At 41.8% G+C, this 24,268-nt stretch overlaps 3 protein-coding genes across 3 annotated transcripts; 1 reads left to right on the top strand and 2 right to left on the bottom strand.

The window, feature by feature from the left end:
- Positions 1 to 2,121: 2,121 nt before the first annotated feature.
- Positions 2,122 to 6,724, top strand: hypk (huntingtin interacting protein K). The gene is made up of 4 exons (XM_079238553.1): positions 2,122 to 2,296; positions 4,695 to 4,750; positions 4,930 to 4,981; positions 6,499 to 6,724. The coding sequence occupies exons 1-4, from the start codon at positions 2,135 to 2,137 to the stop codon at positions 6,592 to 6,594; spliced, it is 366 nt and encodes a 121-aa protein (XP_079094679.1). The 5' UTR covers positions 2,122 to 2,134; the 3' UTR covers positions 6,595 to 6,724.
- Positions 6,725 to 6,874: 150 nt separating this feature from the next.
- mfap1 (microfibril associated protein 1) lies at positions 6,875 to 19,182 on the bottom strand. Its single transcript, XM_079238541.1, has 8 exons — positions 19,006 to 19,182; positions 17,157 to 17,373; positions 16,918 to 17,074; positions 16,645 to 16,832; positions 16,124 to 16,393; positions 15,890 to 16,049; positions 7,331 to 7,420; positions 6,875 to 7,208 (listed from the first exon to the last, which is right to left on the bottom strand). Exons 1-8 carry the CDS (start codon positions 19,085 to 19,087, stop codon positions 7,029 to 7,031), a joined length of 1,344 nt encoding a protein of 447 aa, XP_079094667.1. The 5' UTR covers positions 19,088 to 19,182; the 3' UTR covers positions 6,875 to 7,028.
- A 1,404-nt stretch (positions 19,183 to 20,586) lies between these two features.
- On the bottom strand, positions 20,587 to 24,006 carry hddc3 (HD domain containing 3). Its single transcript, XM_079243243.1, has 4 exons — positions 23,842 to 24,006; positions 22,328 to 22,383; positions 22,009 to 22,249; positions 20,587 to 20,814 (listed from the first exon to the last, which is right to left on the bottom strand). The coding sequence occupies exons 1-4, from the start codon at positions 23,951 to 23,953 to the stop codon at positions 20,684 to 20,686; spliced, it is 540 nt and encodes a 179-aa protein (XP_079099369.1). The 5' UTR covers positions 23,954 to 24,006; the 3' UTR covers positions 20,587 to 20,683.
- Between the last annotated feature and the right edge of the window lie 262 nt (positions 24,007 to 24,268).

The following is a 24,268-nucleotide window of genomic DNA, read 5'->3' as shown; positions in this document are numbered from 1 at the left end:
GCTGAAGTGTTCGGCATCAAGGATGCATGTCTATTACCTTTGAGATGAACTAAAAGTCTCCAGTGAGCCAGTGTTGCATACTAACGCTGTAAAGGCAAAGCTGGGGCAATCGCTCCCATTATACTCGACATCTGTCAGAAAACCTTACAAATGGAGGCAGATATGGCAGCACTTTACAGGGTGTGACATGATGCAAAAATGTTTTTTCTCTAATTGCTTCACAGTATGCAGAAAGGACGTGGGTGTCCCGTAACAATGCGTTCAATCAGAGTTTGGCAGACTTCTCTGCTATCAACATTTGGACTTATCCATGGATCTGTAGGTTGTTGTGCATGTTTGGTGTGTTTGGGGCTGTTCAGTCAGCAGTCTGTGACTTCAGCTCTGCATGTTACATTGTTTTCCAGTCCTTTCGTGTTTAATCTGTGGAGCCTCGACATAAGCCTTGCATCCATCACAACTCCAAATAGTTTCTAATTGGTTCAGAAAGAGCGAGAGCTTTCTCTTGGAGGAAGTGCCCTCCTAAAAATGAGAGGATTTCCAGCTGCTGTCTGAAAAGTAAGTGATAGCAGATAAACACCATTACAGATTTTTTTCTTCTAACCTGCGTCAGCGGCAGAATGAAGTGGACCAGTTAAGAATCTTCAGAGAGCATGATTGGATGGTGAGAAATACAGGCACTTTTCTAAGCTGATCCTCTCAGCAACGACACATAGAACAGGATCCGAGCAGTATCTGCCTCACCTGAGCTCGAAAACAGTGTCCTGTCATAGTGTGGCAAGTTCCAAACAGCCTGACAGCATTAAGTCATACAGCAAGATGAAGGGGTTTATATGACGGCAGTGACTTCTCTCCAGACCTGGTGCCATTCCTCCAGCTCCTCACATCTCCTAAACGACAAAACCCAAGAGCACTGATACAGTTATCTGTCCTGTTCCAAGCTGACAGCTTGAACAGGTTTCCCTTTCCATTAATCTTGTTATGGTGGGTGAAAAGATAAAGCTCAAGAAGACCTACACAACAGTCCACAAAGAGTCTGGAGGCAGGAAGTCTGTGCTGAATTAAAAGTAAACCTCTTAAAACAGACAGAAATAGCACGAAAATAAGTACAATGATTTAGTGATCCGGACGGTTAAAGGGTCACATAATCCACTTACTCTGTTTTTTTCAAGAAATAACAAGGCTGAGAGGATTTTTACACTCCCTAAACTATACTGCTTACAGTTCCTGGTGCTGGTACTCCTTTCACCGTCCATAACAGTAAATGTTGAGAGCAATGAAATCTTGGTACCTGCTCTGAGAGTTATAAACAACAGAAAACTGGATTAACATCTTAATCTCAGCATGTTTAATCTGTAATAGTATCTAGCCAGGATAGAAAAGACAAAGTATGATTTTTACTGTTCAGTTTAATGCTTATCTTTTTGTAATCTGTATGTTCAGGTCACCTGCTGAAGCCGGGTTCTGCCGCAGGTTTCCTTCCTGTTCAAAGGGAGTTTTTTTCTTCCCACTGTCACCAGTGTGCTTGCTCAGGATGGGAGTTGGATTGGAGCCTCCAACTCAATCTGTTGGTTTCCTTATATAGGCTATTATGAATTTGCTGTCATTAGGTTTTTTTCCTGTCTGTAAAGCGTCTTAGATGGTATTGCCGTGATTTGACGCTATATAAATAAAGATAAATTGAATTGAATCTGTCCCCCTCCTGTGGCAAATTTGAAAAAGGTGAGCTTTACCAACAATGGATTTTTCTACAGATTATAGATTTTTATCTATAAATTGTTTCCCCCCTCCCTTGTTATGTATTAGTCAATACATAACAACTGAGTTGATACATAAAACAATAAAAGGAAGCATATTCGTTTAAAAAAAAAAAAGAAATATTGATATTATTGATGTTATCACTGTTGGCTTAAAGTAGCTATTATTGCTTTTTATTTATTTATTTGCTTTACTGTTATCAATGTTAAATTATGTGTATAATTAATTACTGACTTATTCGAAAATGCGATACTAACATGATTAGGAGTGAATAAAAACAAACAAAAAATAATAACAACGACGACTTCCGGTGCGACATCGAATTCCCTCCGACGTTTCCTACAACCTTCCTCTTTGTTCCGGCTTCAGTGTCACTAACATGGCAGCGGAGGGAGACGTCGATCTGGACCTCGAAGCCGAGGAAAACTGTACAGGAAAGCCGGTAGAAAAACCCCGCAAACATGACAGCGGAGCTGCTGATTTGGAGAGAGTCACGGACTACGCAGAGGAGAAGGAAATCTCCAGCTCCGACCTGGAAACGGTGAGCTCTGCGGGCTTCCGTCGGCCCGGAAACATGCGGCCACACGGCTTCACATGATGGCTGCTACTAAACATAACCTTTTATTTCATTTGATTCATAAAAGACTAACCCCCTCTAACTAGTTTGGTTATTTTAAAGTTGTATCCATTAACTTTTTTTTTTTTTTTTTTTTTTTTACTAAAGTGTAATGAGTGATTAATGTTTGTAATTATCCACCATAAATACGGCTAACTGCAGTGAAATCCATGTTTTTATCTTAAATTTTATTGTGACAATACATATAAATAATACAAAGTAAATAACTTTAACATTCATTAAAATATGATATCAAATCTTTGTAAATCACACCTCTTCTTAACGTGTCTTTTGAGATATTTTCTTAGAAACCCATGAAAATAATTGATGTGGAAACAAACAAGTCCATTTACAATTGAACCTTTTCAAAAAAATGAAATTTTGTGTGAATATATCTTAAAGAAGATCTAGATAACAAGTTAATGTCTTGCAAAAGAAAAAAAAAAAGTTTCATGTGTGAATGATAATATGTAAAAAGGAAGATACATAATAAAATGATAAGTTTGAAAGTGGTAGGGACTTAATTTAGATCATATTTATCAATAAGAGAATAAAGTTTGGTAGCTTGGGCATTTCTAATCTATTTTTAAGCGTTTGTAAAATAGATTGAGTGCTAAATCCATGTACTTCTTAAATGTATTTATTTTTTTTCCCAAGTGTCTGAACATTCATAAAACTGTGGCAAACTTTAACACAGGCACAAAGTGTAGTAACAATGCCCATATTAATAAAGAAAAATAATAAAATACAAACATATCAATCAGTTTGCTGTAAAAGTTAAAAACATTGAAGAAAAAACATTTGATGGTGGGGTTAAACTATACAAAGCAGCTAAAATTGGGTAAACTTACACTGGATGAAAGTGCATAAATAGTGATATTTTGAAATCTTTAAACTTTCAGCGAATTTTATATATTAAATTAAATGTGCAAGTTGGGGTTATAATTTTGTGATTGCTCCATTGGAAAGCCCTGAAAGTAACATTAGACTTAAAATATAGTCTATAATTAAGGAGAAAATAAAACCTAAAGAAAAACTTGCTTATTTAACTTTTAAATGTTGCCACATTTGTAAGTAAAATGCATTTGTGTGTTTTACTTATTAATGTGTGTGACCCTGCGTGCTGCAGGATCCACTATGCAGGTTGCACCCAATGCCAAACAGCTCATTCCGCTAATGCATCTCAGTTTCAGCTTTAGCTGCCCGATTGCTGCCTGACTCGCAGCATTTAATCAGCTGCAGCAACCAGTTGGTCAAACTGTGGTAAAGGCGTGGAGAACGCTACACTAATTCTTCCGCCAATACGTCAGCTTTTGGTGGAGGTAGTGTGATGGTGTGGGCAGCATCTACTTCACTGGGAAAATAAGGTTTGTCGTGACTGGAGGAAATCTCACTACAAAATATGGCCATGAGATCCTGCAACCTGTAGTTATACCTTATCTCCATAGCTGGGGACCAAACTATGTCCCCCCCAGATGCCACCCGTACCACACAGTTCAGGGTTATCAGAGACTACCTGCAGAATTTGATTGATTGAACTTTATTCATCTTGCAGTGCAGAAATTCTCGTGCAGTATGACCTGACCACAGAATCAGACACAAGAGAGGGTGAATGACCTGCCTGCAGTCCTGACCTCAGTCCTGCTGAACACTTGTGGAATTAGCTTGCATCAGCTGTTGGTGCCATTGACCAACAAACAACACTGGCTGACTGGTGACAAATGCTGGTTGAGGAATGAGATGCCTTCCCACAGCAGTGTGTGACCTGCATGATGAGGTGGCGGGCTGCTGTGGTCATGGATGGATTCTCCACATTCTACCCAGGCCCCCATTTGTTAAATACAAAATGATTGAATTACCAATATGTCTCGTTTCTTCGAACCTCAATCATCCAATCCAGTAAATATCTAGAGTTCAGAACAGAATAAGATTTTTGGTCTTGGTGGTGAAGATGTGTTCATGGTGCGACCAACATACTTAACTCTGCTGCTCATCATACAGATGCACTTTCATCCATTTAAAAGAGAAACAAAGTGACTTTCCTGCAGTGTAAGATTCATTGTTACAAGGAAATAATCCACTTAACATGTTACTTGTCTCTCTTTGTTGATTCTTTTGGGATAAATTAGTATTGATAGGCGACTGATAATATCACAAATCACCCAATATTGATTTTAAGTCAACACAGTAGTTTGTTTTAAATTAGAACCAAGAATGAATTTTCTTTCAGCAGCAGGTTTTAATTCAGTTCATTTTACTTTTAAATTGTTGTCTTTTGAAAAAAAAAAACCTCTTGAATATTAATAACATGTTATTCTTTCAGGCCATGTCAGTGATCGGAGACAGAAGGTCCCGAGAACAGAAAGCCAAACAAGAACGGTAAGTTCAGTGTTGAGCGTCTTGCACTTTGTGTCCAACTGTAAAAGTCCATCTCCTTGTTTAGCATCCATTTTCTGCATGTTGAGTGCCGTATTTCCCCGACGGATCTGAGAAATGAACTTTAGCCTTTAAACTTTCATGCAGAAAGGACATAAACTGTTTTTTTTTTCTGCTTGCAGAGAGAAAGAGCTGGCCAAAGTCACCATCAAGAAAGAGGACGTGGAGCTAATTGTGAGTTTTTCTTCTTTAAGTTTTACCTGACGGAAAGTTCCTCTTTCTACTTAATATAAAACAGTTTCCCAATCCCCAAACTAAAGCACTGCTGCTACCTGAAGTCATTTTTCAGACCACTGCATTTTAAAACAGACATTGGTCTTTAAAAGTTTCACCTTTTAATTCTTTTAATCAGGTTACAGAGAGAGACCAAACATTCAAAAGACCAACGGCTTTACAGTAAACATTTCAGCTTCATGGCTGACTGTTTCAGTCTGTTTGCACGTGGACTCCGACTACGGAAATTAAACATCGGCCATTTTAACGTTTTCAGTGAGATCTTGGATCAGATGCATATGACTGGAATTCCTTCAAATAATTTTAGTGAAAGAAAATCTATCTGTGGTGGGTACAGTACATGAAAACAATAACTTATGTTCGGTGTCGTTTTAGTCTCACGTCTGAATGCAGTCCATCCTATTCCGGCTGAGGACCATGACCTCAGCCGGAATAGGGTGGATTGTCCTCTCCGGGTCGGGAGTCAGGTCCTGCCTCAAGTGGAGGAGTTTAAATATCTCGGGGTCTTGTTCATGAGTGAGGGAAGGATGGAGCGCGAGATCGACAGACGGATCGGTGCGGCGTCTGCAGTAATGTGGGCTCTGCGCCGGTCTGTCGTGGTGAAGAAGGAGCTGAGCCAGAAGGCGAAGCTCTCGATTTACCAGTCGATCTACGTTCCTACCCTCACCTATGGTCATGAGCTGTGGGTCGTGACCGAAAGAACCAGATCTCGTATACAGGCGGCTGAAATGGGTTTCCTCCGCAGGGTGGCCGGGCTCTCCCTTAGAGATAGGGTGAGGAACTCAGTCATCCGGGAGGAGATCAGAGTAGAGCCGCTGCTCCTTCGCATCGAGAGGAACCAGTTGAGGTGGCTCGGGCATCTGGTCAGGATGCCTCCTGGACGCCTCCCTGGTGAGGTGTTCCAGGCACGTCCCTCTGGGAAGAGACCCCGGGGAAGACCCAGGACACGCTGGAGGGATTATCTCTCTCTGCTGGCCTGGGAACGCCTCGGGATCCCCCCCGCAGAGTTGGCAAATGTGGCTGGGGAGAGGGAAGTCTGGGCTTCTCTGCTTAGGCTGCTGCCCCCGCGACCCGACCCCGGATAAGCAGCAGAAGATGGGTGGATGGATACAAACTGTCATTTAACCAGATCATACAGCTGTTTGTAGTTCAGAAACTACATTTAGGTTTTTTGTTAAAGTTGTAAAAAAAAGTGAAAAGTTGTATTTGTCATGCAACAAGTTGAATATCCCAAAGTTTTCTTGAGTCGAGTATTTGCATCTTTATATTCAAGCTAACAGGCTGAAATGCAAACACAAGAAGCCCAGCTCTGACATGAAAACAAGATTTTTGCCGCTTTATACATCAGTCTAAATTAGTGGGCTTGATATTAGAGACATAATATCCACATGATGTATGAAAATGGTTGTTTGAAGGTGTTGCATCCCGTTTGTTCAACCTGTCCATGTCCTACGTAGATGTCGGAGATGGAGATTTCGAGGGCCACGGCGGAGCGCAGCCTGAGGGAACACATGGGGAATGTGGTGGAGGCTCTGGTGGCTCTGACCAACTGAACAGACATTGACACACTGGACTGCTTCACTTAAACCAATCAAATCAGTCAAGCTGAGCAAGTTAACAGCCGGGGTGTGACCTACCCAAGGTTTTTCTTTTTGTTTTTTTAAATAAAAGTTGATACTTCACTGGAATCTCTGTGCTCTTTTGTAGAAATGATGAAAATAAGTTTTATTTATAAACACCAAGGTACAACATCTGTAATTACACAAAACTGGCAAGGAAGGGGTTAAACTAAAAGTCAGTGGGAGGATCTTCAAGCTAACGGTCGTTACAAGCTGATTATTTACAGAAAGCATCACAAGCTACTGCTTTCAGCTGGAGTAGCCAGTTTAAGTCCCACACACCAAGATACATCCTTACATTTGTGGATTCTGCATCTTCCTGGTGATTTAGGTGGTAGAATCAGTCTCTGTGCACGGTGGCCTGCATCTTAAGTCTTCCTCTTCTTCACTGTTGGTCTGTCGAACACGTCCCTCACGCCTGCTGCCTTCTGCTTGAAGAACTTGCTGTTCTGAGCGCTCTCCTGGGCCCAGGCAGAGTCAAATGACGTGGTGTCCTGGTCCACCAGGTGGGTGTACTTGGTGCGTCCAGACCGACCAAAGTTTTTGACCTTTATAAGGGGAAAACGACACGGACAACCGAGGGTGTTATAACTGCAAAAGCCACCAGTTTGCCCACCATCACCTGAACACGGTCTAACTGGAACTGATCTCCATGCAGGAAACAACTCACCTGCATGACTTTGGGTAAGATGGTTTTGTTGAAGTGGTCCTCCAGTGTAGGAGCGCTGAAGTCTCTCTTATAAACATCATCTTCCTCATCCTGAAACAAAGACCACATAATTATAGTTGCACGCCTTTTTATATAGCTTGATTATTTCTAGTTGTGTCTTAATGCGGAAACATTTTTCCTGCTGCAGGGCTCATTTAGACCCTGATTCGCTGTCCGTAAACCGTCTACAGACTGCAGTTAACGTGCAGCTGTCAGCGCCATGTGCTGCTAGACAATCTAGAGTGCACCAGTTAGTTTCAGACAGGCATTACGTACAAGGATGTGTGTGAAAAGACGGTATTTTCCTGCATCAGTCAGTCTAATCTTAAAGATGCATTACCTAACTTTGTGACCTTAAAACTGCTTGACTTATTTGATGACACAGTGACATCTATCGTGTGCATTTCTAGACATGATAGAGTTTCGTTCACGGTAAAATAAGAAACTGGCTGTTTTAAACTCGCAACATCGCTGATTCGGTAAAGAAACACAAGAAGATTAAAAGAGACAAAACGAGTCATTGTCAGATCTTTTTTGCTGGCTGGAGGAGCTAACAGGGCAGGTAGGTTGCAAGACGGGTGCTCTGTTGGCAGTCGATGGGGGAGCGCTGACGTGAAAATGTCAAAAGTTCTGTAGTGTGTCTCTAAATGCTCAAATGCCAGAAAAAATAAGTCTTTATCTGGTCCCTTTCACAGAAGATTTAAATAAGGTCAGAACTTAAATACAGTATATATGTAGCATTTCTTACTGTGATGTCAGTATTGTTGTAGTGCACAAGTTCTCCACCAGGTGGCAGAAGACAACATTTACATTTTCTACAACATCTTATCTGTTTATTTTATTACCTCCATCAAGGCAGAGGTCATGTGTTCTGCTGCATTGGTCTGTCTGTAATATAACTATAAAAAGTTATTGATGAAATTTTGAAGAAATGGTTAGATTTAGCAGATCTGTATGTTTTGGTTGTGTTCACTGACACTGAACCCACAATGCACTTTGTTTTGTCCTCCACTTCCTGTAAATAGTCCACTTGAAAGAGACCGAGACCTGCATTTTTTTTTTTTTTTTTTTGTCTTGTCCAGCATTTAGGCAAGCAGAATGATGGTCTGGATGCTGTGTTCTGCTGAGCAAATTTTCTCTGCCAAGGGAAGCTTTATAGATATAATGATCCCCTTGACTTTCTGAATTTTTATTTTATTTCTATGTTTATTTTGTATTGTTGTTTGAATTGTAGAGTTTGTACTACTGGACCAGAGAGGACAGACAAAAGACAGAAAGAGAAAGGAGAAGAAACACCTCATAAGAAAAGGGAAAGAGATAAAGGGAGAGAAAAAAACAACTAAAAAATAACCCAAAAACAAAAAGAAAGAAAACAACCTACAGATGTATACATACACACATACAGGCACACACATACATATACACACACATACACACGCATACATACACATACATATACACACACGTATACACACATAATATATATATATACACATATATATACATATGTACACATATACATATACACATACATACATATACACACACACACCTCTATGCACACACATACACACACATACATACGTACAAACATATACGCACTTGCCAGTATTAACACATATACATACACATACAAGCCAACTTTAGATCATAGTAACTAAACTATGAATGTAAAAAGTTAAATATAAATGAGAAACAAACAGAAATGAGAAAACTAGCTGCTGTTAGTGAATAAACCTGCAGACGACTCGGTGACTGTGTCACATGCAGAACATGCAGAGTGGAACGTGTTCCGGAAAAGGTGATCATGCCAGTGTGACCCCTCCCACACAAAGGCAAGAGGCACGCCAGGAGTACCCCCGAGACCAGGGCCATCGGCAGCCATCCCCAGGCGCAGACCCCAACCGCCCCACCCCGGAGCCAGCCATGCACCGACCCAGGAGGCGGCAGAGGGGGGTCCCAGCCAGAGTCCCCCGCAGTCAGGGGGAACAGGCCCCAGCAGGCCCGGACCAGCGAGGACCGGCCCCGCCCCGCCGGGCACCGGCCACCCAGGGCAGACAGAGCGCGGGCCCCACGGCCCCAAGAGCCCAGAAGCAACCCCCCCACCCCCGCAGGCAGAGGGCCCAGCCCACACCGACGGAGGGCCGGGATCCCCAGACCGCCACCGAGCGGCAGCCAGGCCGCACCCCAGCAGCGCTCCCCGAGCACCAAGACCCTCCACGCACCCACGCACACAAACACACACACACATATACGCACACACGCACACACATGTGCACACACACACACACACGCACCCACCCACCTACCTACCCCCACCCACACGCATCCACACTTCCTCCTTAAACACACCCTATACACCCATTCTCTTACACACGCTCAAACTCACACTCTACTACCCCCGTTCTTTATACACACACACCCCCTCACACACACATCCCTGCTCCCTCTATAATCACCCATTCTTCCATACACGCATACCCCACTCTACACACACACACACACACACACCTCCCTACACCCCTCTATCCACATTCACAGTCCTCATTGTACACCCACCCCATCACTTCCCTGTACCACCAACATAACCCCACATACGCACCCCCACCCATCTGCATACACCCCCCCTTCCTCCTATCCCAGCGGCCATCCACTTTCCTAAATTCTTTCACCCTGATCCCCCCACCCCCCCTCTACCCTAACATTCAGTCACCACTTCATCCATTGGCTCATGCACGCCCTTCACCTTTATGTTATGTTGACTAAGTGTAATTAAAACTGGGAGGTGAACCGATGCTGGGTGCAGCGATCGAAACCACCTTGATGGCCTCTCTCACCATCCAGATCAACGTGTCCACCTCCCAACGCCCTGCCTGTATGTGGTGGAAGAAGGGAAGGAGGGGAGTCCGGGGATTTAGGTCCCGAGGGAAGCGCGCCTCCCTCAAGAAGATGAGCCACCTGTGGCACGAGGCACGTCCCCCATTCCCGCCAGGAGGGGCGGGAGAAGGAGAGACAGACCAAGGGCCCACCGCCCCCACACCCCTAGGAGACGCCCCCACCCAGAGACACGTTGCATTCCCTTCTCCTTTACACACCAACACATTCACACCCCCTCACCATCAGCCTGGTATACACACACATCTACACACACACACACACACCTACAGACCCACACATACATCTATACACATACACACCCATTCTAACAGATACACGGCCAAAAGTTTAGTCCACCTCCAAAACCCTACATCCCACTCACCTCCCTGCCCATCACAAAACACCCCTTCTCATTCTACCTACCCTAGAACAAACCACCACAACTCCCCACTTCTCTCACTGAAGTCCTACCCCCTTCATAATCATGACCCTTCACCCCCCTATACACCTACATACACATGCACCCCCCCACTCCCCCCTACACATGGGCCACTACCCCCCATACACATGCATCTCAATACTCCTCTATATACACACCCCTATCTCCCATGCATTTAACACCAGATTATCCACACACAAGCCCTTACCCCTTCCCATACACACACACACACACACACACACACACACACACACACACACACACACACACACACACACACACCACTCCCTCATTCACAACCCCAACCCCCCACACAATCATGTACTATCACACGCCCCAAAACCTCCACCCCCACACCTACATGCCCTAACACACTCCCCCTTACACACAACCCTACCCCCCACAAACTCATGCTCCACTACACTCCCCATAAACCCCCCACATATAAACCACCACACACTTCCTACACCCCACACACTCATGTACTATCACAGTCCCCTAAACCTCCACCCCCCACTGCAGCGGCAGGTCCAGGTCAGCCCAACCCCCCCACGGCAGGGCCGACCCCCCATCCCTGAGAAGCAGGGGACAGCCCCGGGCACCGGAGCCCAGGACCCGCATCCCGCCCACCCCACAGCGGCACGGCCACCCGTCACGGAGCCAATACCCGCCGATCCAGCCCCCGCCAGCGACCTCGCCCCACCGCCAAAAGGCAACTCCAACCATTGATCAACCCAAGGCCTCCCGCCAGGTCTAGAAACCTAGCCCCCCCAGTAATGAAGCAACCAAGATCCCCATCCAGGGGTCCACCCCAGACCCATAGCCACCTGAGCCACCTAGCCACTCCCCAGCCCCGAGCAGGATGAGGTCACACTCTCCCCCCTACACTAAGTGATGGAGCTGATCACAGGAGACCAGAGAGAGTGAAATTCAACTGACTGATCCTTTGAGGAGGCAGACATCATTTCCATGCTGATGTAATCTAATAACAGATTTCTAAACTGCTGGATACACAGATTCTGTTTGCTTTTCCAGTTCACAAGGATAGTTTTCTTTGCAATGCACAGGCTGCTGAGGATTGGTTTTGCTAAATTAAACCCTATGTTATTTTCACCTAAGTGACTCAATAGGCACAATTTGGGGTTTGCAGGGATATTACATTTAAACCAGTCTGACAGATCTTTACATACCTGGAGCCAGAATCTCTGGACAGGTGGACAAGACCATAAGGCATGGTAGTAGCTGTCAATCATGTTGTCAGTACAGTGTGAACAGATGTGTGAGTGTAACAGACCCATCTTGAACATCCTGTGTCCCGTATAATGAGTTCTGTGTAGAATTTTGAATTGTATTAATTGCATGCTTGAATTCTTAGTCATTTTGAATGTGTTTAAGCAGATTTGTGACCATTCATTTTGATTGAAGTTGCTGGATAAGTCTGCTTCCCATTTAGAAGTTGGGAGAGAGATGGAATCTTCTAGCTTCAATAGTAATCTGTATATTTTGGATAGTAGCTTCGGGGCCTTAAGATTTAGGAATTCTGCAACCCTGATAGGTAACTGTAAGTTTAGTTGATCAGTGGTGTATTTCTTACTTATGATAGATTTAAGTTGGTGGTATTCTAAGAATTTGGTGCTGCTGAATTCATACCGTGAAGAAATTGCATCAAATGGCAGAAAGTTTCCATTTTCTACTATATGTTCTAACTGCTTTACTCCTTTATTCTTCCACCGAGGGAAGTTTATCATCTTTTTGTTTTGCAGGAAGTCAGGATTGTTCCAGATGGGTGTGAGCTTACATGGAATAAGTCCAGACTTGGTTACTTTCAGGAATTCCCACCAAGCCGTTAAACTGGAGCTGATGTTAATGCTTTTAAAACACTTAGATGACTTGACAGTTGAGCTGATGAATGGTAAATCAGAGATGACTAAATCCTCACACAATGCTTGCTCGACATCCAGCCATGACTCATCCAAAGAACTTGGATTAAGCCACTTGGAGATGCATTGCAGCCTATTACATAAGAAATATTGATTAAAATTTGGCAGGTCCAACCCACCTCTGTCTTTGGTCTGTTGTAAAGTTTTTAGACTAATGCGGGATGGCTTGTTTTTCCAGAGAAATCTGGATATGTGGGAGTCTAGTGATTTAAACCAAGTGGAGGATGGTCTGATGGGAACCATTGAGAAAAGGTAATTAACTTTTGGTAAAACCATCATTTTAACAGTGGAAACCCTCCCCATAAGTGATATGGGCAAGCGGTTCCACCTTGAGAGGTCATCCTCTACTGTTTTTATTAGCTGATCATGATTTAACTTTATTAGTTCGGTTAGTCTGGGAGAGATTATTATACCTAAATAACTAATATTTCCTGACTGTATAGTGGTGTTAGATATGTTTTTAAAGTCACAGTTAATGGGCATTGCTGTAGTCTTTAACCAGTTAATAGAATAGTCTGATATTGAAGAGAATGTATTAATTAGTGTGATTGTTTGAGAAAGTGTTGTTTGTGAGTTGTTAAGGAAAAGTAAAATGTCATCTGCGCAAAGACTAATTTTATGTTCAATATTTTTAGCTTGAATTCCTTTGATTTCTGGGTTTTGTCTTATGGCAGCTGCCAGAGGTTCAATAAAAATGGCAAAGAGTGATGGAGAAAGTGGGCAGCCCCGAGACCTGCATTTAACGGCGAACTATAAATAAAGAAATACAGATTTTTCTTCACAGGTGAGATGGGAGGAATTATCCAGCATGTGTTTGATGCTGCTGGATTTTTAAGCAAAAAAGCTCCTAGATGTAGAACTAGTGACGAAGACGTGTTCATTTAGCTGAGAAATAACTTCAGATGCACCAAATGTCAAAAATTTAGTTACATTTTTTACATGTGAGTTTATAAGGAGCTGATACTGAACTCCAACAGGCTGCTCTACTGTTCCGTAGACCGCTGTGAGTAGGATGAGTCTTACTTACAATGTGTGTAAATATTACACACATACTATGTTATTAACTGTAATCCAAACTATTTGTGATAAAACACACAGATTCTTATTACTACTGTCTAAAGGAAGTGGGGGGAAAATATTTTTTTTGTTAGTGTGATAATTAAGGAGTTAAAGTTCTCTTTATCCATCTGATCCAGTGATTCTCACTGTCAATTCAACAATATACTAAAAGAAGAGGAGAGCCGCCACCCCCCCAAAAAAAAAGCGTTCCCACGCTACGTATCCTGCTACGTTGCCAAAGTTAGGGATATTCAGCTTTTGGGTGAAATGTCACAACAAGCCTAAAATGCATTCAAACCTGTACAGGTGAACTTAATGTGATCTTCTCTAAGCTTTTAAATGCACATGTCCAACTGTTAAATGTTTCAATAAATTTTGCACAAGTTGCTGTTCTCTAACAAGGAGCTCAACGGCAAAAATCACGGCAGGTGTGTGATCCTTGAATTGACCAATAAATGTCCTGGTTCAATTAGAGCTGGTGTTTAAACAGTTGTCCTCATCATGCTGTTCACATTTTGACATCATGAGACCAAGACGACACCTAACAATGGAACAACAGTCCCTTGCCATTGCGATGCTTCAAACAGGACGTTCTCAGACAGAAGTGGCCACTGAGCTTGGAGTGTCACAGAGTGTCATCAGCAGGTTGCAACAGAGATATGGAGAGACTGGAAGAGTCACAGAAAGGCCTAGAAGTGGACGTCCTTTGGCCACATCCCGTGCTGATGACCGCTACATTGTGAACACTGCCCTGAGAAACCGGATGATGAATGCCACTCAACTCCAGGCACGTTTAAGAGAGGTGAGAGGCACCCAAGTGTCACGTCAGACCATTCCAAACCGTTTCCATCAGCGTGGTCTGCGTGCTAGACAACCTGCATGGGTACCTGACCACACCACCAGGCACAGGCATCATCGTCTTGCATGGGCCAGGGAGCATTTACGCTGGACGAGGAACCAGTGGGCCTCAGTGCTGTTCTCTGATGAAAGTCGATTCACACTGAGCAGAAATGATGGCCGGCAACGATGTTGGAGACGTCAGGGAGAGCGCTATGCATCAGCCACTGTTGTGACCAGGCCAGCTTTTGGTGGTGGCGGTGTTACAGTGTGGGCAGGGGTGTCCACTTGGTACAGAACTGCCCTACACTTTGTGAATGGTACAGTGACAAGCCCATACTACCTGAATAACATCATTAATCCAGTGATTGTGCCCCTACATGAACAGCACAGGCCTAATTTCATCTTCATGGACGACAATGCTCCTGCTCATCGAGGCCGCATCATCAGGGAACGGCTGTTGGAGACTGGTGTACCTCAAATGGAATGGCCTGCACTCTCTCCAGACCTGAATCCCATTGAAAACCTGTGGGATCAGCTGAGCCGTCGTGTAGAGGCTCGAGACCCTGCACCCCAGAACCTCAATGACCTGAGGGCTGCCCTTCAAGAAGAGTGGGATGCCATGCCTCAGCAGGCAATAAGTTGCATTGTGAACAGCATGAGACGTCGTTGTCAAGCTGTAATTGATGCTCAAGGGCACATGACGAGATATTGAGACGTTCAAATTTTTTGTTGTGGTGTAACTACCATTGTTGTTACCTTTTGTGTTGAATGAATTTTTTGAGATGAGGAAATCAGTAGTGCATCCTTCTACTTAAATGTCTTACTTTTATGATATTATATCACTGTAGCATGAACATATTGCATTTTCCATAAATTTCACCTGAAAGCCAAATATCCCTAACTTTTTGTGAGTAGTGTATGTATATATATATATATATATATATATATATATATATGTAGGTGAAGTTCGGTGCAGCTGAAATCAGCCAAACCTGGCAACTCTGACAGGGTCAGTTAGGGCCGTTGGGACAGCAAAGTTTCTGCAAGCAGCCTGCAGCTCTTGTTTGTGGAGAGAACTGCAGCGTCAAGGATCATTATGACGTGTTTAGAAAGCATTTTCAGAAAGCCAGAGGCTGCTTCACGAGCCGCATGTGATGAGAAACCCTGATCTGATCGATCCTTCTGTTTATGCATAGAAATTATACTTAGCTAAACTGAAACACACCAGATGTCAGCTAAGGGATGAAACTTATGAATGGATTCTGATCTAGCCGGACTACTGCGGTGTCTGGAGGTAAAACGAGTCGGTTTGTGCGTGTGGATCCTGATGGTGTCCAGCACAGACAGCTTCCTGCTGGGACTCACCATGAAGAAGGCTCCTCTGTGGTAGTACTTCTGGAGGAACTTGTATTTGCCCTTTGAGGCTTTGTTGGTGATAACTTTTCCGCTGTTGCGGAGCTCAGCCCTCCGCTCCTCCTCCGTCAGGCTGTGGAACCTTTCGATTTCGGCCTTCTCCTTCTCCATGCTGAGAACGAACAACACCGTCGTCCATGAAGCAGACTTTTACCACTGTTATTTCAGCGAGTTGCGTTTACTCACGTTTCTCGGGCTTCTCTGTCTCTCTTGATGCGTTTCAGCTCTCTGACCTTCCAGGCTTCATATTCTTCCTCCTCGTTCTCTCCGTCAGTGTCCAGGGCTTCCAGGGCAGCCAGGGTGCGTCGGTTCTCCTCAAACTCCTTCTTGGCCTCTTCCTCCACGATCTTGAGGGTGTAGCGCCGACGCTCCTCTGCCTGCTTCTTGGCCTCCACCTCCAGCTCCCTCTGCCGCTGCTCCTCGGCTTCACGCTCGGCCACCGTGACTCTGTCCTTCCTACGGCGCAAACAGAGAAGATTCATGTCACTGCGGTGCAATCTGGTTTTGTCCCTCACTACGGGCAGCAGATGCACCAGAGTTAGCATAATCCCGCTTAAAATGTTTCTTTAAATGATACAATTAAATTAAAATATCAGAAATTCAGAGTTCAGTCACATTAAGCCAAGCGTGCTGGAGCAGGGACACCCAGACACCCTGCAGGATGGTGCCCCTCGAGGAGCAGAGCTGGAAACTCCTGATCAACATACTTGCGAATGAAGACAGGTTTGAGTCGCGGCTCTGCTTCATCCTCGCTGTCCGTATATTCTTCGTACTCAGACTCTGACTCCGACTCCTCCCCCGACTTGCCCTCCTCTTCTACCTCCATGACCTCCATCTCCTCGTTTTTCCTTTCCAAGGCTCGCTGCCGCATCATTGCTCTCCTCCTCTCAATTTCCTGTGCAGAGCCAAGTCTTATCATTTGTTCACAGTTTAATGAAATAAAAGAAAAAATGGAAAAAAAATATTTGCATTATTGCAACCTCATCATCCACTTCTTCTTCTTCTTCTTCTTCTTCCTCCTCCTCCTCCTCCTCCTCACTGCTCTCCTCACGCTCAGGGTGCCAAGTGCCTTCATCCGAGTCCTCGCTGCTCTCAGCCACAACTTCAGGCTCCACGATCTGTCTGTGTCTCGCGAGTCTAAACACAAAGAAACGGGATGAGTTTCAGCGCCACAAAGCGTTGCTATGGTTTCAGTTAAACTTTACGGGCAGAGTGATACCTCTCCTCCACATCTTCAGAAGCACGATTCAGCAAACGTTTGAGACGTGGATCGGAGACGTCCTCTTCCTCTTGCTCCACCTCAGGCTCTATTTCCTTCCCCACCTTCACAAACTTAAAGTCCTCCTCTTCCTCGTCTGATGACTCCATTGGGGCGTAATCTGGACGTTTACCCGACACATACCTCTTTACCTTCACCTTCTCCATGGAGAGCTCACCTGGCATGGACACAAACATCAGCAAGGTTGCTTAAAACGAACTCAAGTGCAAAACAAGAAGCTTTAATCAGGAACACAGCCACAAAATATCAACTATGGGGATTATAATGTTGCTTAAAATCCTAATTTTAAGCAAAAATGAACAGTTTCCTAGTCCCAAAAAAACCCAACTAAATTTATCTCCTTTGTTCTTCTGAAAATCAAAGTAAATTTTAACTAAGATTAAATAAAATAAATAAACAAATAAAATTTTATTTCAACCAATTTAGATTTGTTATATTTTAGACAGTATCCTTGATTGTCTGGAAAATTTGCTTGTAAACTTCCTGTTAAAATGGAGTTTTTTCCTTCCCACCCTTCGCCAGTGTGCTAGCTCAGGATAGGAGATTGAGTTGGAGCCTCCAACTCAATCTGTTGATTTCCTTATATAGACTATTATGAATTGGCTTTCATTATGGTTTTTTTCTGTCTGTAAAGCGTCTTGAGATGGCATTGCCGAGATTTGATGCTATATGAATAAAGTTTAATGGAATTGAATTAAATTTACCCATAGCAGCCCATGAAATTAACAAAACAAAGAAAAAAACTAATAATAACTCAAGTAATTGAATTAAATAAGGCCTTGGTTTAGGCTTCATGTCATTCTTTACTCTATTTTCTACGAAAGCAAACTGGAAAATACAGACACAGTTCACAACTGTGGTCAAAACAAAATTGTAGTCATGTTCGGCTTTTGGTGGATATGATGTGGAAAGTGGGACTAAAATGTTTACACCAGGATAAGTAAAAGTGTCTCACACATCTCATGAATCAGTTTCAGTTTCAAACAACAGCTCACTTATTAAGCATCTGTCACTAAACATTAATGAAACATGACTTATGGTTGAAAATCACGTTGGCAATGACACACCTAATAAATAATAATAAATTGAGTTGACTTAACTAAATTACATTAACCCCCACCCTAACCATGTCACCATACACTACTTCAGCAAAGAAAAAAACAACCAAACAAAACATTTGTCTTGTGTATCTGTAGATAGATTCAATAAACTTATAATTGTGCATACAGTCTTATAATTCCATCCTTTTTTCTTTTTTTTTTTTTTAAAAAAAAAATGATTCTATAAGGATGTAATTATGAGACTGTGTACACAATTATAAGTTTATTGAATCTATCTACAGATACACAAATGTTTTGTTTGGTTGTTATTTCTTTCTTTGCTGAAGTAGTGTGTGGTGACATTAGCATGCTCTTACCTGCACTTCTGATTTTGTTTTACACTCATGTAATTTATTTAGGCATATTTATTACTAGTAATTATTAGACTAATTACTAGTCTTAAAAATAATGGATAAGTTCAGCTAAACGTGTTTTATACTAAATATGTACATTGTACTGTATTTATGTGTTGATGTTGTTGATGTGTTTTATACTTATGGAAACAGGCATTTATTCCTCTGTCCAGCTCCAGAGGTAGGAGTATATGTGTAATTTGTCTTAATAATTCATATTTCGCCCCAACTAGGCCATTAATTTCAGTATCCATGATGTATTGATATATTATTTCTTCCAACGTGGAGCTATGTTGCTATGCTACCTCAGCTAGGATGCTAACTAATAACTCGTACCTTTCTCGTTCCGGACCGGAACGGCTCCAGCCGTGGACTGGATCGGTGGAAGCTTCATGTTGATGGATTCGTGACCTGACATTACTGCCTGGTCGATGATATCAAGTAGAATTTAAAAATATTAATAACAGGTTCAATACCAAAAGGTTTCGGAGCCGAATGCTAGCTGGTAGTAGAAGCGGCTTAACGGAAGTTTGGCAGAATGCGCGAGCGGACAGGAAGTGGGTTTGTTCCGACAGTGTTTCCCGTTTTAATGAGTCTTTTTTTTTTCAAATAACTAAATAAATTCTAATTTTGCAGCCATGATTCTAAACAATAATTATTAATTATTGTAAATTTATGTTAAAATTATTTTAGAAATAAAAGCTTTGTTAAAGCTGTAAAACGAGATCATCTAAACAACAGTGCCCTCTAGTGGCTCTTTAGTGGTAAATAAATAAGTAAACACTACACTTTCAACGTCCTCTATTTATCTCTTCTGGCAAAATAAAGATGATGATGCTTTTTCCTAGTATATTCCACACGTTTCTGTCTTGATGAGTGGGTCTCTGAATGGATTGCTGGGAAAGAACTTGACAGAAAACAATTTTTACCAAGTCTGGAGTTACATTTTGGACCTCTTTCTATTATTATTATTATTAAAACACCAAATAAAGGAACAACTTTAATCCTTCCAGATAAGCGCTAGAGGAAAAAATAAAATTAGAGTGTCTTTAAGTGGTATTCATGGCGCAACAATTCATTTCTTGTTGAGTTTTCCATTTACTTGCTTTCTGTCTCTGGAAGAGGAAAGAAAAGCAACATGTAACACAATGGAGCCGATAAATGTTAACATCTTTTCATTCAGAGAAAATAACTCGTATACTGAAAGGGAACTGTTAATGTATAAACCTGCCGGAGGACAAAGAGGAGGTTAAAGGAAGGTTTAGAAAACTCTGTACTTTAAAGAACACAGTGTAAATATATTTAAAAAGTTTGATGTTTATTCACTCATATTGTTGTTTTTTGTACTCATAAAAGATGTGTTAGAAAATTAGAGAGTGAAGGTAGTTGAGAGTGTGGGTCGTGGGGACACTTATGCAGCTGGTGGATACAAAGAGAACTGGGAGTAGCTAGTGGAGGAAGTCTGTGTGTGTGTCTGATGCATGACAGAGGAATTTGTGTGGAAAGCAGAAAATAATGAACTGTTCTGAGCGATATAAATAAGACGGAAATAGAAAATAGCCTCAAGTTCTCACTGGCTTGGTTCTGCTAAAGGTCTCCAGGTATATCTGCAGAGAACTGCTCATTGTAATTGTTGGTTTCTCATTTAAGTTGTTGTTTTAAAACATTATTCTGTGTTTCTGATCTCATTTCAATCAACGGACCCGACGGGATCGAGGGAAATTCTAGCAACATCTAGGTCGAAATAAGGACAATTAATAAGTCAAACTTACTGTATATGATGTAAACTGTTGGAGATGTTTCATGTCTGACTGAGATGATGTTCTGCAATCTTTGTTATTTATGATTAAAATGAAATATATACACTTTAAAGTTCAGCTTTTCTACAGATAACATAACCACTGTGCAGCACAAATGTGTATGAAACAAAGATTTATTTTGAGCATTTCAAACAAAATTATATATTATTTTTTTATTTAAAAAATTTGTTTCCAGAATGCTGCGATCCATCCTGTTAGAGCTGGACCCCTCTCTGTTTGAACAGCTCCTCCAGCTTCTCCTCCAGAACAGAGTTGGTTCCTTTCAGGCCTTTCACAACCTCACTGGCCCACACAAAGTACTCCTGGACCCGCTCGGCTGTCCAACCTGCCAAACAAAAGGATAGGAACTGACCAGGTTGCAATAAGTCAAACTGTGGTTATCGCTCGACTTAGCTTTGCATTCAAAATTAGTTGGTTAATTGAACCGGAAGCAAACTGATTTATGGTCCCATAAGTCATTCATTCCTTCACGATTTGAACCGCTTAATCTGATCAAGGGTCGCAGGGGAGCTGGAGCCTATCCCAGCAGCCTTCAGGCGAGAGGTGGGGTACACCCTGGCCAGCTCGCCTGTCTATCACAGGTTTTATAAATCATTCATAAATTTGACACAACTACAGTTCTTTGTGGGAGATCAACAGATATATAAATACAGCCTAATTCACCGCATGGATTTTGTCTTTAACTTACACAATAGTTTCAAACAACAGCTTAATTATTAAACATCTGTCACTAAACATTAATGAAGCATGACTGATGGTTGAAAATCATGTTGGCAGTGACAGTTTTTAGTTGAAACATTATCTTGATTGCTAAAATTGCCTCTTCAACTATCTCTCCAAGAGATGGATGACCAGTTATCCTGTCGCTGTCGTGTCACTTAGCCCTTAAAATAAGAAAAACCCAACTGTGTCTTCCTCAGTGTGTCCCTCATCCATTGGTACAGGCCACAGTTATCGCATACCTTGTTTACTAAAATGCTCCACTAATCAGGTTTACACATGCTTCAACAAATTTAGATATCAATCAACAAAACAGATATACAAAATGTGACTTTGTCAGATGAAGCTGCAGTTGTATGAATTTTTTTTTTTTTTACAAAAAAAGTGACAAACAAACTGGACAGGAGCTTCAGAGTAATTGCATTGTATGTTGTTTAACAGCTCAATAATGTCAAATTCTCCAACTTTTCTCTGTTGGAAACAGATCCGAGCCGGTCAAGTCATGATGCCCCTCATGGAAAAATATATGGATTTCCAAGCTGCAGTCTTAAAAATGTTATATTAATATTTCTGCATTAATCCTGCCATCACAGAATTTAAATACAATTTCATCCCCAATCACATCCAAGTCCGGCTCCTGGACGAGTTACTGATAAATCTGTGGCAACTTTTTACAAATGAAATAATTACAGTAGTTTAAACCGTGTTGTGTTCCTCTTGCTGCATCAGAAAATGTTAATGTGGTATGAAATAGATCTAAGCAGATAACTGTCTCAGGTAGAGATGGACAGGTACTGACCCACAGGTGTGCAGTGGTTCAGGTCCCGCAGGTTGTACAGTTTGTCTGCCAGTTTCACCAGTTTGGCCTGACGGCTGCAGTGAGGCGCGTGCTCCACCTGCTGTCGCTTCCTCTCCTGTTTCGACAGACTTTTGTCATCAGTCACTTCCTGGACAATTCGGGAAACAACCGCACCAAATTTAGCTTCCAGCTCTGCAGGGGTGGTGTCTGTGTCCTCCACGGTGTCATGAAGCAAAGCGGCCTGCAGAGACAAAACAAGAAAACTGGCTGAACAACCCAGGATAAGTATGTGACTGTCTGACAACAACTGATAACATACCTGCAAAACTTCAATGTCTGTAACTCCTCCTTCATGGCTGAGGATTCTTGCCACTCCTTGAAAGCACACACACACACACGCACGCACGCACGCACGCACACACGCACACACACACACACACACACACACACAGCTGCATCAGAGAGAGGACAGTAAAAGAGATTTTTCTGCTTTTAGCTTCTGGACTCAAATACTGGTTTTTGTCATGGCAACAAAAACCTGGCGTATAAAGAAGGGGACCATTTAACAGCACCAACAAGCTACCCAACAACACAGAAAACAGACAACAGATGGCATGTAGAGTATCAGTTACAAATCACAGAACACCTGAGAAGTGACAGCGCTCTCTAAGAAAGAGCAGAAGCTTTTTTTTACTCCCTGATTCTATTGTAGAAATCCTCCCTGCAAGCACCCAGGACAGCAGTTCAAAGCTAAAATAAACTTGATGCTAAAAAAAAAAAAATGTAATTATTTCTTATTTTTCTATCCGCTGTGACTTGTACATACTGCTGGCACTTTTTTTTTTTTTTATCCCACTCTTTCAATAACTTTACTTTTTTTAAATGCAGTTTTCCATATTTCTTTAGGTACTTGACTGTTAATAATAACAATGATGAGAAATTAATCAGTGAAATATATGTTAAAGTTTCAGCTATCCAGAAATGTTGACTGTAACATGTTTTATTATCTTAACATTCATTTTAACTACTGTGTTAGTAGTTATAATGATCATCAGAATCCCCACATTTTGACACAAAGTGTTGCTTTTTTTTCTCTTTCTCATCACAATGACAGAAATTATCTTCCACAGATTTTTTTATTTTTATTATTATTTTAAATTTTTTTTAAAAAGTTGTTACATGGGTTAGTTTTTACAAAGTGTAATAATGAAAATGATCATTAAAAAGTAACAATAAAAAAGAGATTAAACAGTATAACACAAGGAGAATCAACCAGTGATGTAGTTGTATAGTTTGCACAGATGTAAAGTTTTAGTAAGTACACTTCAATTTTTGGATCACATGAAAATAAGTACATAGATCAATTTTTTTTGAAGAGAGAAAAAGAGGGTATTTCTTTTCAAGTATTTCATTTTATGTATGTGAAACTTTGCTAAAATAATCAGCAAATTGATGACATATGACTTATTTTTGGTGGAGTTGGAATTTCTAAAAATAAGTAGCAGGTCAGACTCATTTAAAAGGAAATCCTTACCCAAATGTTTCTTAAGATCTAATTGAAAGTCAGACCAGAAATGATCTTCCACAGATATCAGGAGAAGTTCTGGATTTCCCCATTACAGACTTTTTGTTTTCTTTTTCTTGTCATTTATTGCAATTGGTGAAATCATCTAAAAATAATCAATTTAATAAATCAGGAACAAGGCTCAGACTAATACCAAAGTGATTAAATCAATTAAAATCTGTTTGATCTGCCAATAAGGTTATGTTTTTAGAGATTTGCGGCTTTGTAGGAACATGCAGATCTCTGACAGAATAAATAATCTTACTGACCAATGGGATGGTTAATGTACGGCGTTGCTTCCGGGTCTTTACGTCGCTGCTTACGATGTTTATCTGCAGCGAAATTCACAGTTTCTAATATTAAACTCGCGTCTGAATTCATGTTGATAAATTACAAATAAATCAGACAAAACTCGCCAGACGTCCTGAAGTGTCGCTCCTTTTCTGTAATGTAGAAGTCCGCTGCTTGAAGTGTCCGGAAGGAAACAACTGATTGCGTCATATATTCCGCTTCTTAAACCGCGGAAGCAGGTAAACTATCAGCTACAATCAGTTTTTATTTATTCTTTTAAAGACACATGACATAAAATTTATTTTATAAATTTAATTGATGATCATTTAAATCATATCACACCGTCGTCCGTGTATTGTCAGCTGTTTTAAAAGAGGGATATTTAAATATTGTTTTTGTTTTTAG

This window comes from Telmatherina bonti (assembly GCF_933228915.1).
Source record: "Telmatherina bonti genome assembly, chromosome: 1".
Lineage (NCBI taxonomy): Eukaryota > Metazoa > Chordata > Actinopteri > Atheriniformes > Telmatherinidae > Telmatherina > Telmatherina bonti.
Note: the sequence above shows the minus strand (reverse complement) of the source record. Positions and strands in the feature narration are given on the sequence as shown.

What these genes read in the sequence shown, in the direction of transcription:
- hddc3 (XM_079243243.1), bottom strand. Translation starts at nt 23,953, where the DNA reads ATGAATTCAGACGCGAGTTTAATATTAGAAACTGTGAATTTCGCTGCA. An exon ending in CAGACATTGAAGTTTTGCAG is followed by an intron (nt 22,250 to 22,327) that starts GTATGTTATCAG and finishes TTGTCTCTGCAG; the next exon opens with GCCGCTTTGCTTCATGACAC. An exon ending in GAACCACTGCACACCTGTGG is followed by an intron (nt 20,815 to 22,008) that starts GTCAGTACCTGT and finishes TTTGTTTGGCAG; the next exon opens with GTTGGACAGCCGAGCGGGTC.
- hypk (XM_079238553.1), top strand. Translation starts at nt 2,135, where the DNA reads ATGGCAGCGGAGGGAGACGTCGATCTGGACCTCGAAGCCGAGGAAAAC. An exon ending in CCAGCTCCGACCTGGAAACG is followed by an intron (nt 2,297 to 4,694) that starts GTGAGCTCTGCG and finishes TTATTCTTTCAG; the next exon opens with GCCATGTCAGTGATCGGAGA. An exon ending in AAGAGGACGTGGAGCTAATT is followed by an intron (nt 4,982 to 6,498) that starts GTGAGTTTTTCT and finishes TGTCCTACGTAG; the next exon opens with ATGTCGGAGATGGAGATTTC.
- mfap1 (XM_079238541.1), bottom strand. Translation starts at nt 19,087, where the DNA reads ATGTCAGGTCACGAATCCATCAACATGAAGCTTCCACCGATCCAGTCC. An exon ending in TCTGAAGATGTGGAGGAGAG is followed by an intron (nt 17,075 to 17,156) that starts GTATCACTCTGC and finishes CTTTGTGTTTAG; the next exon opens with ACTCGCGAGACACAGACAGA. An exon ending in AAACCTGTCTTCATTCGCAA is followed by an intron (nt 16,394 to 16,644) that starts GTATGTTGATCA and finishes TTTGCGCCGTAG; the next exon opens with GAAGGACAGAGTCACGGTGG.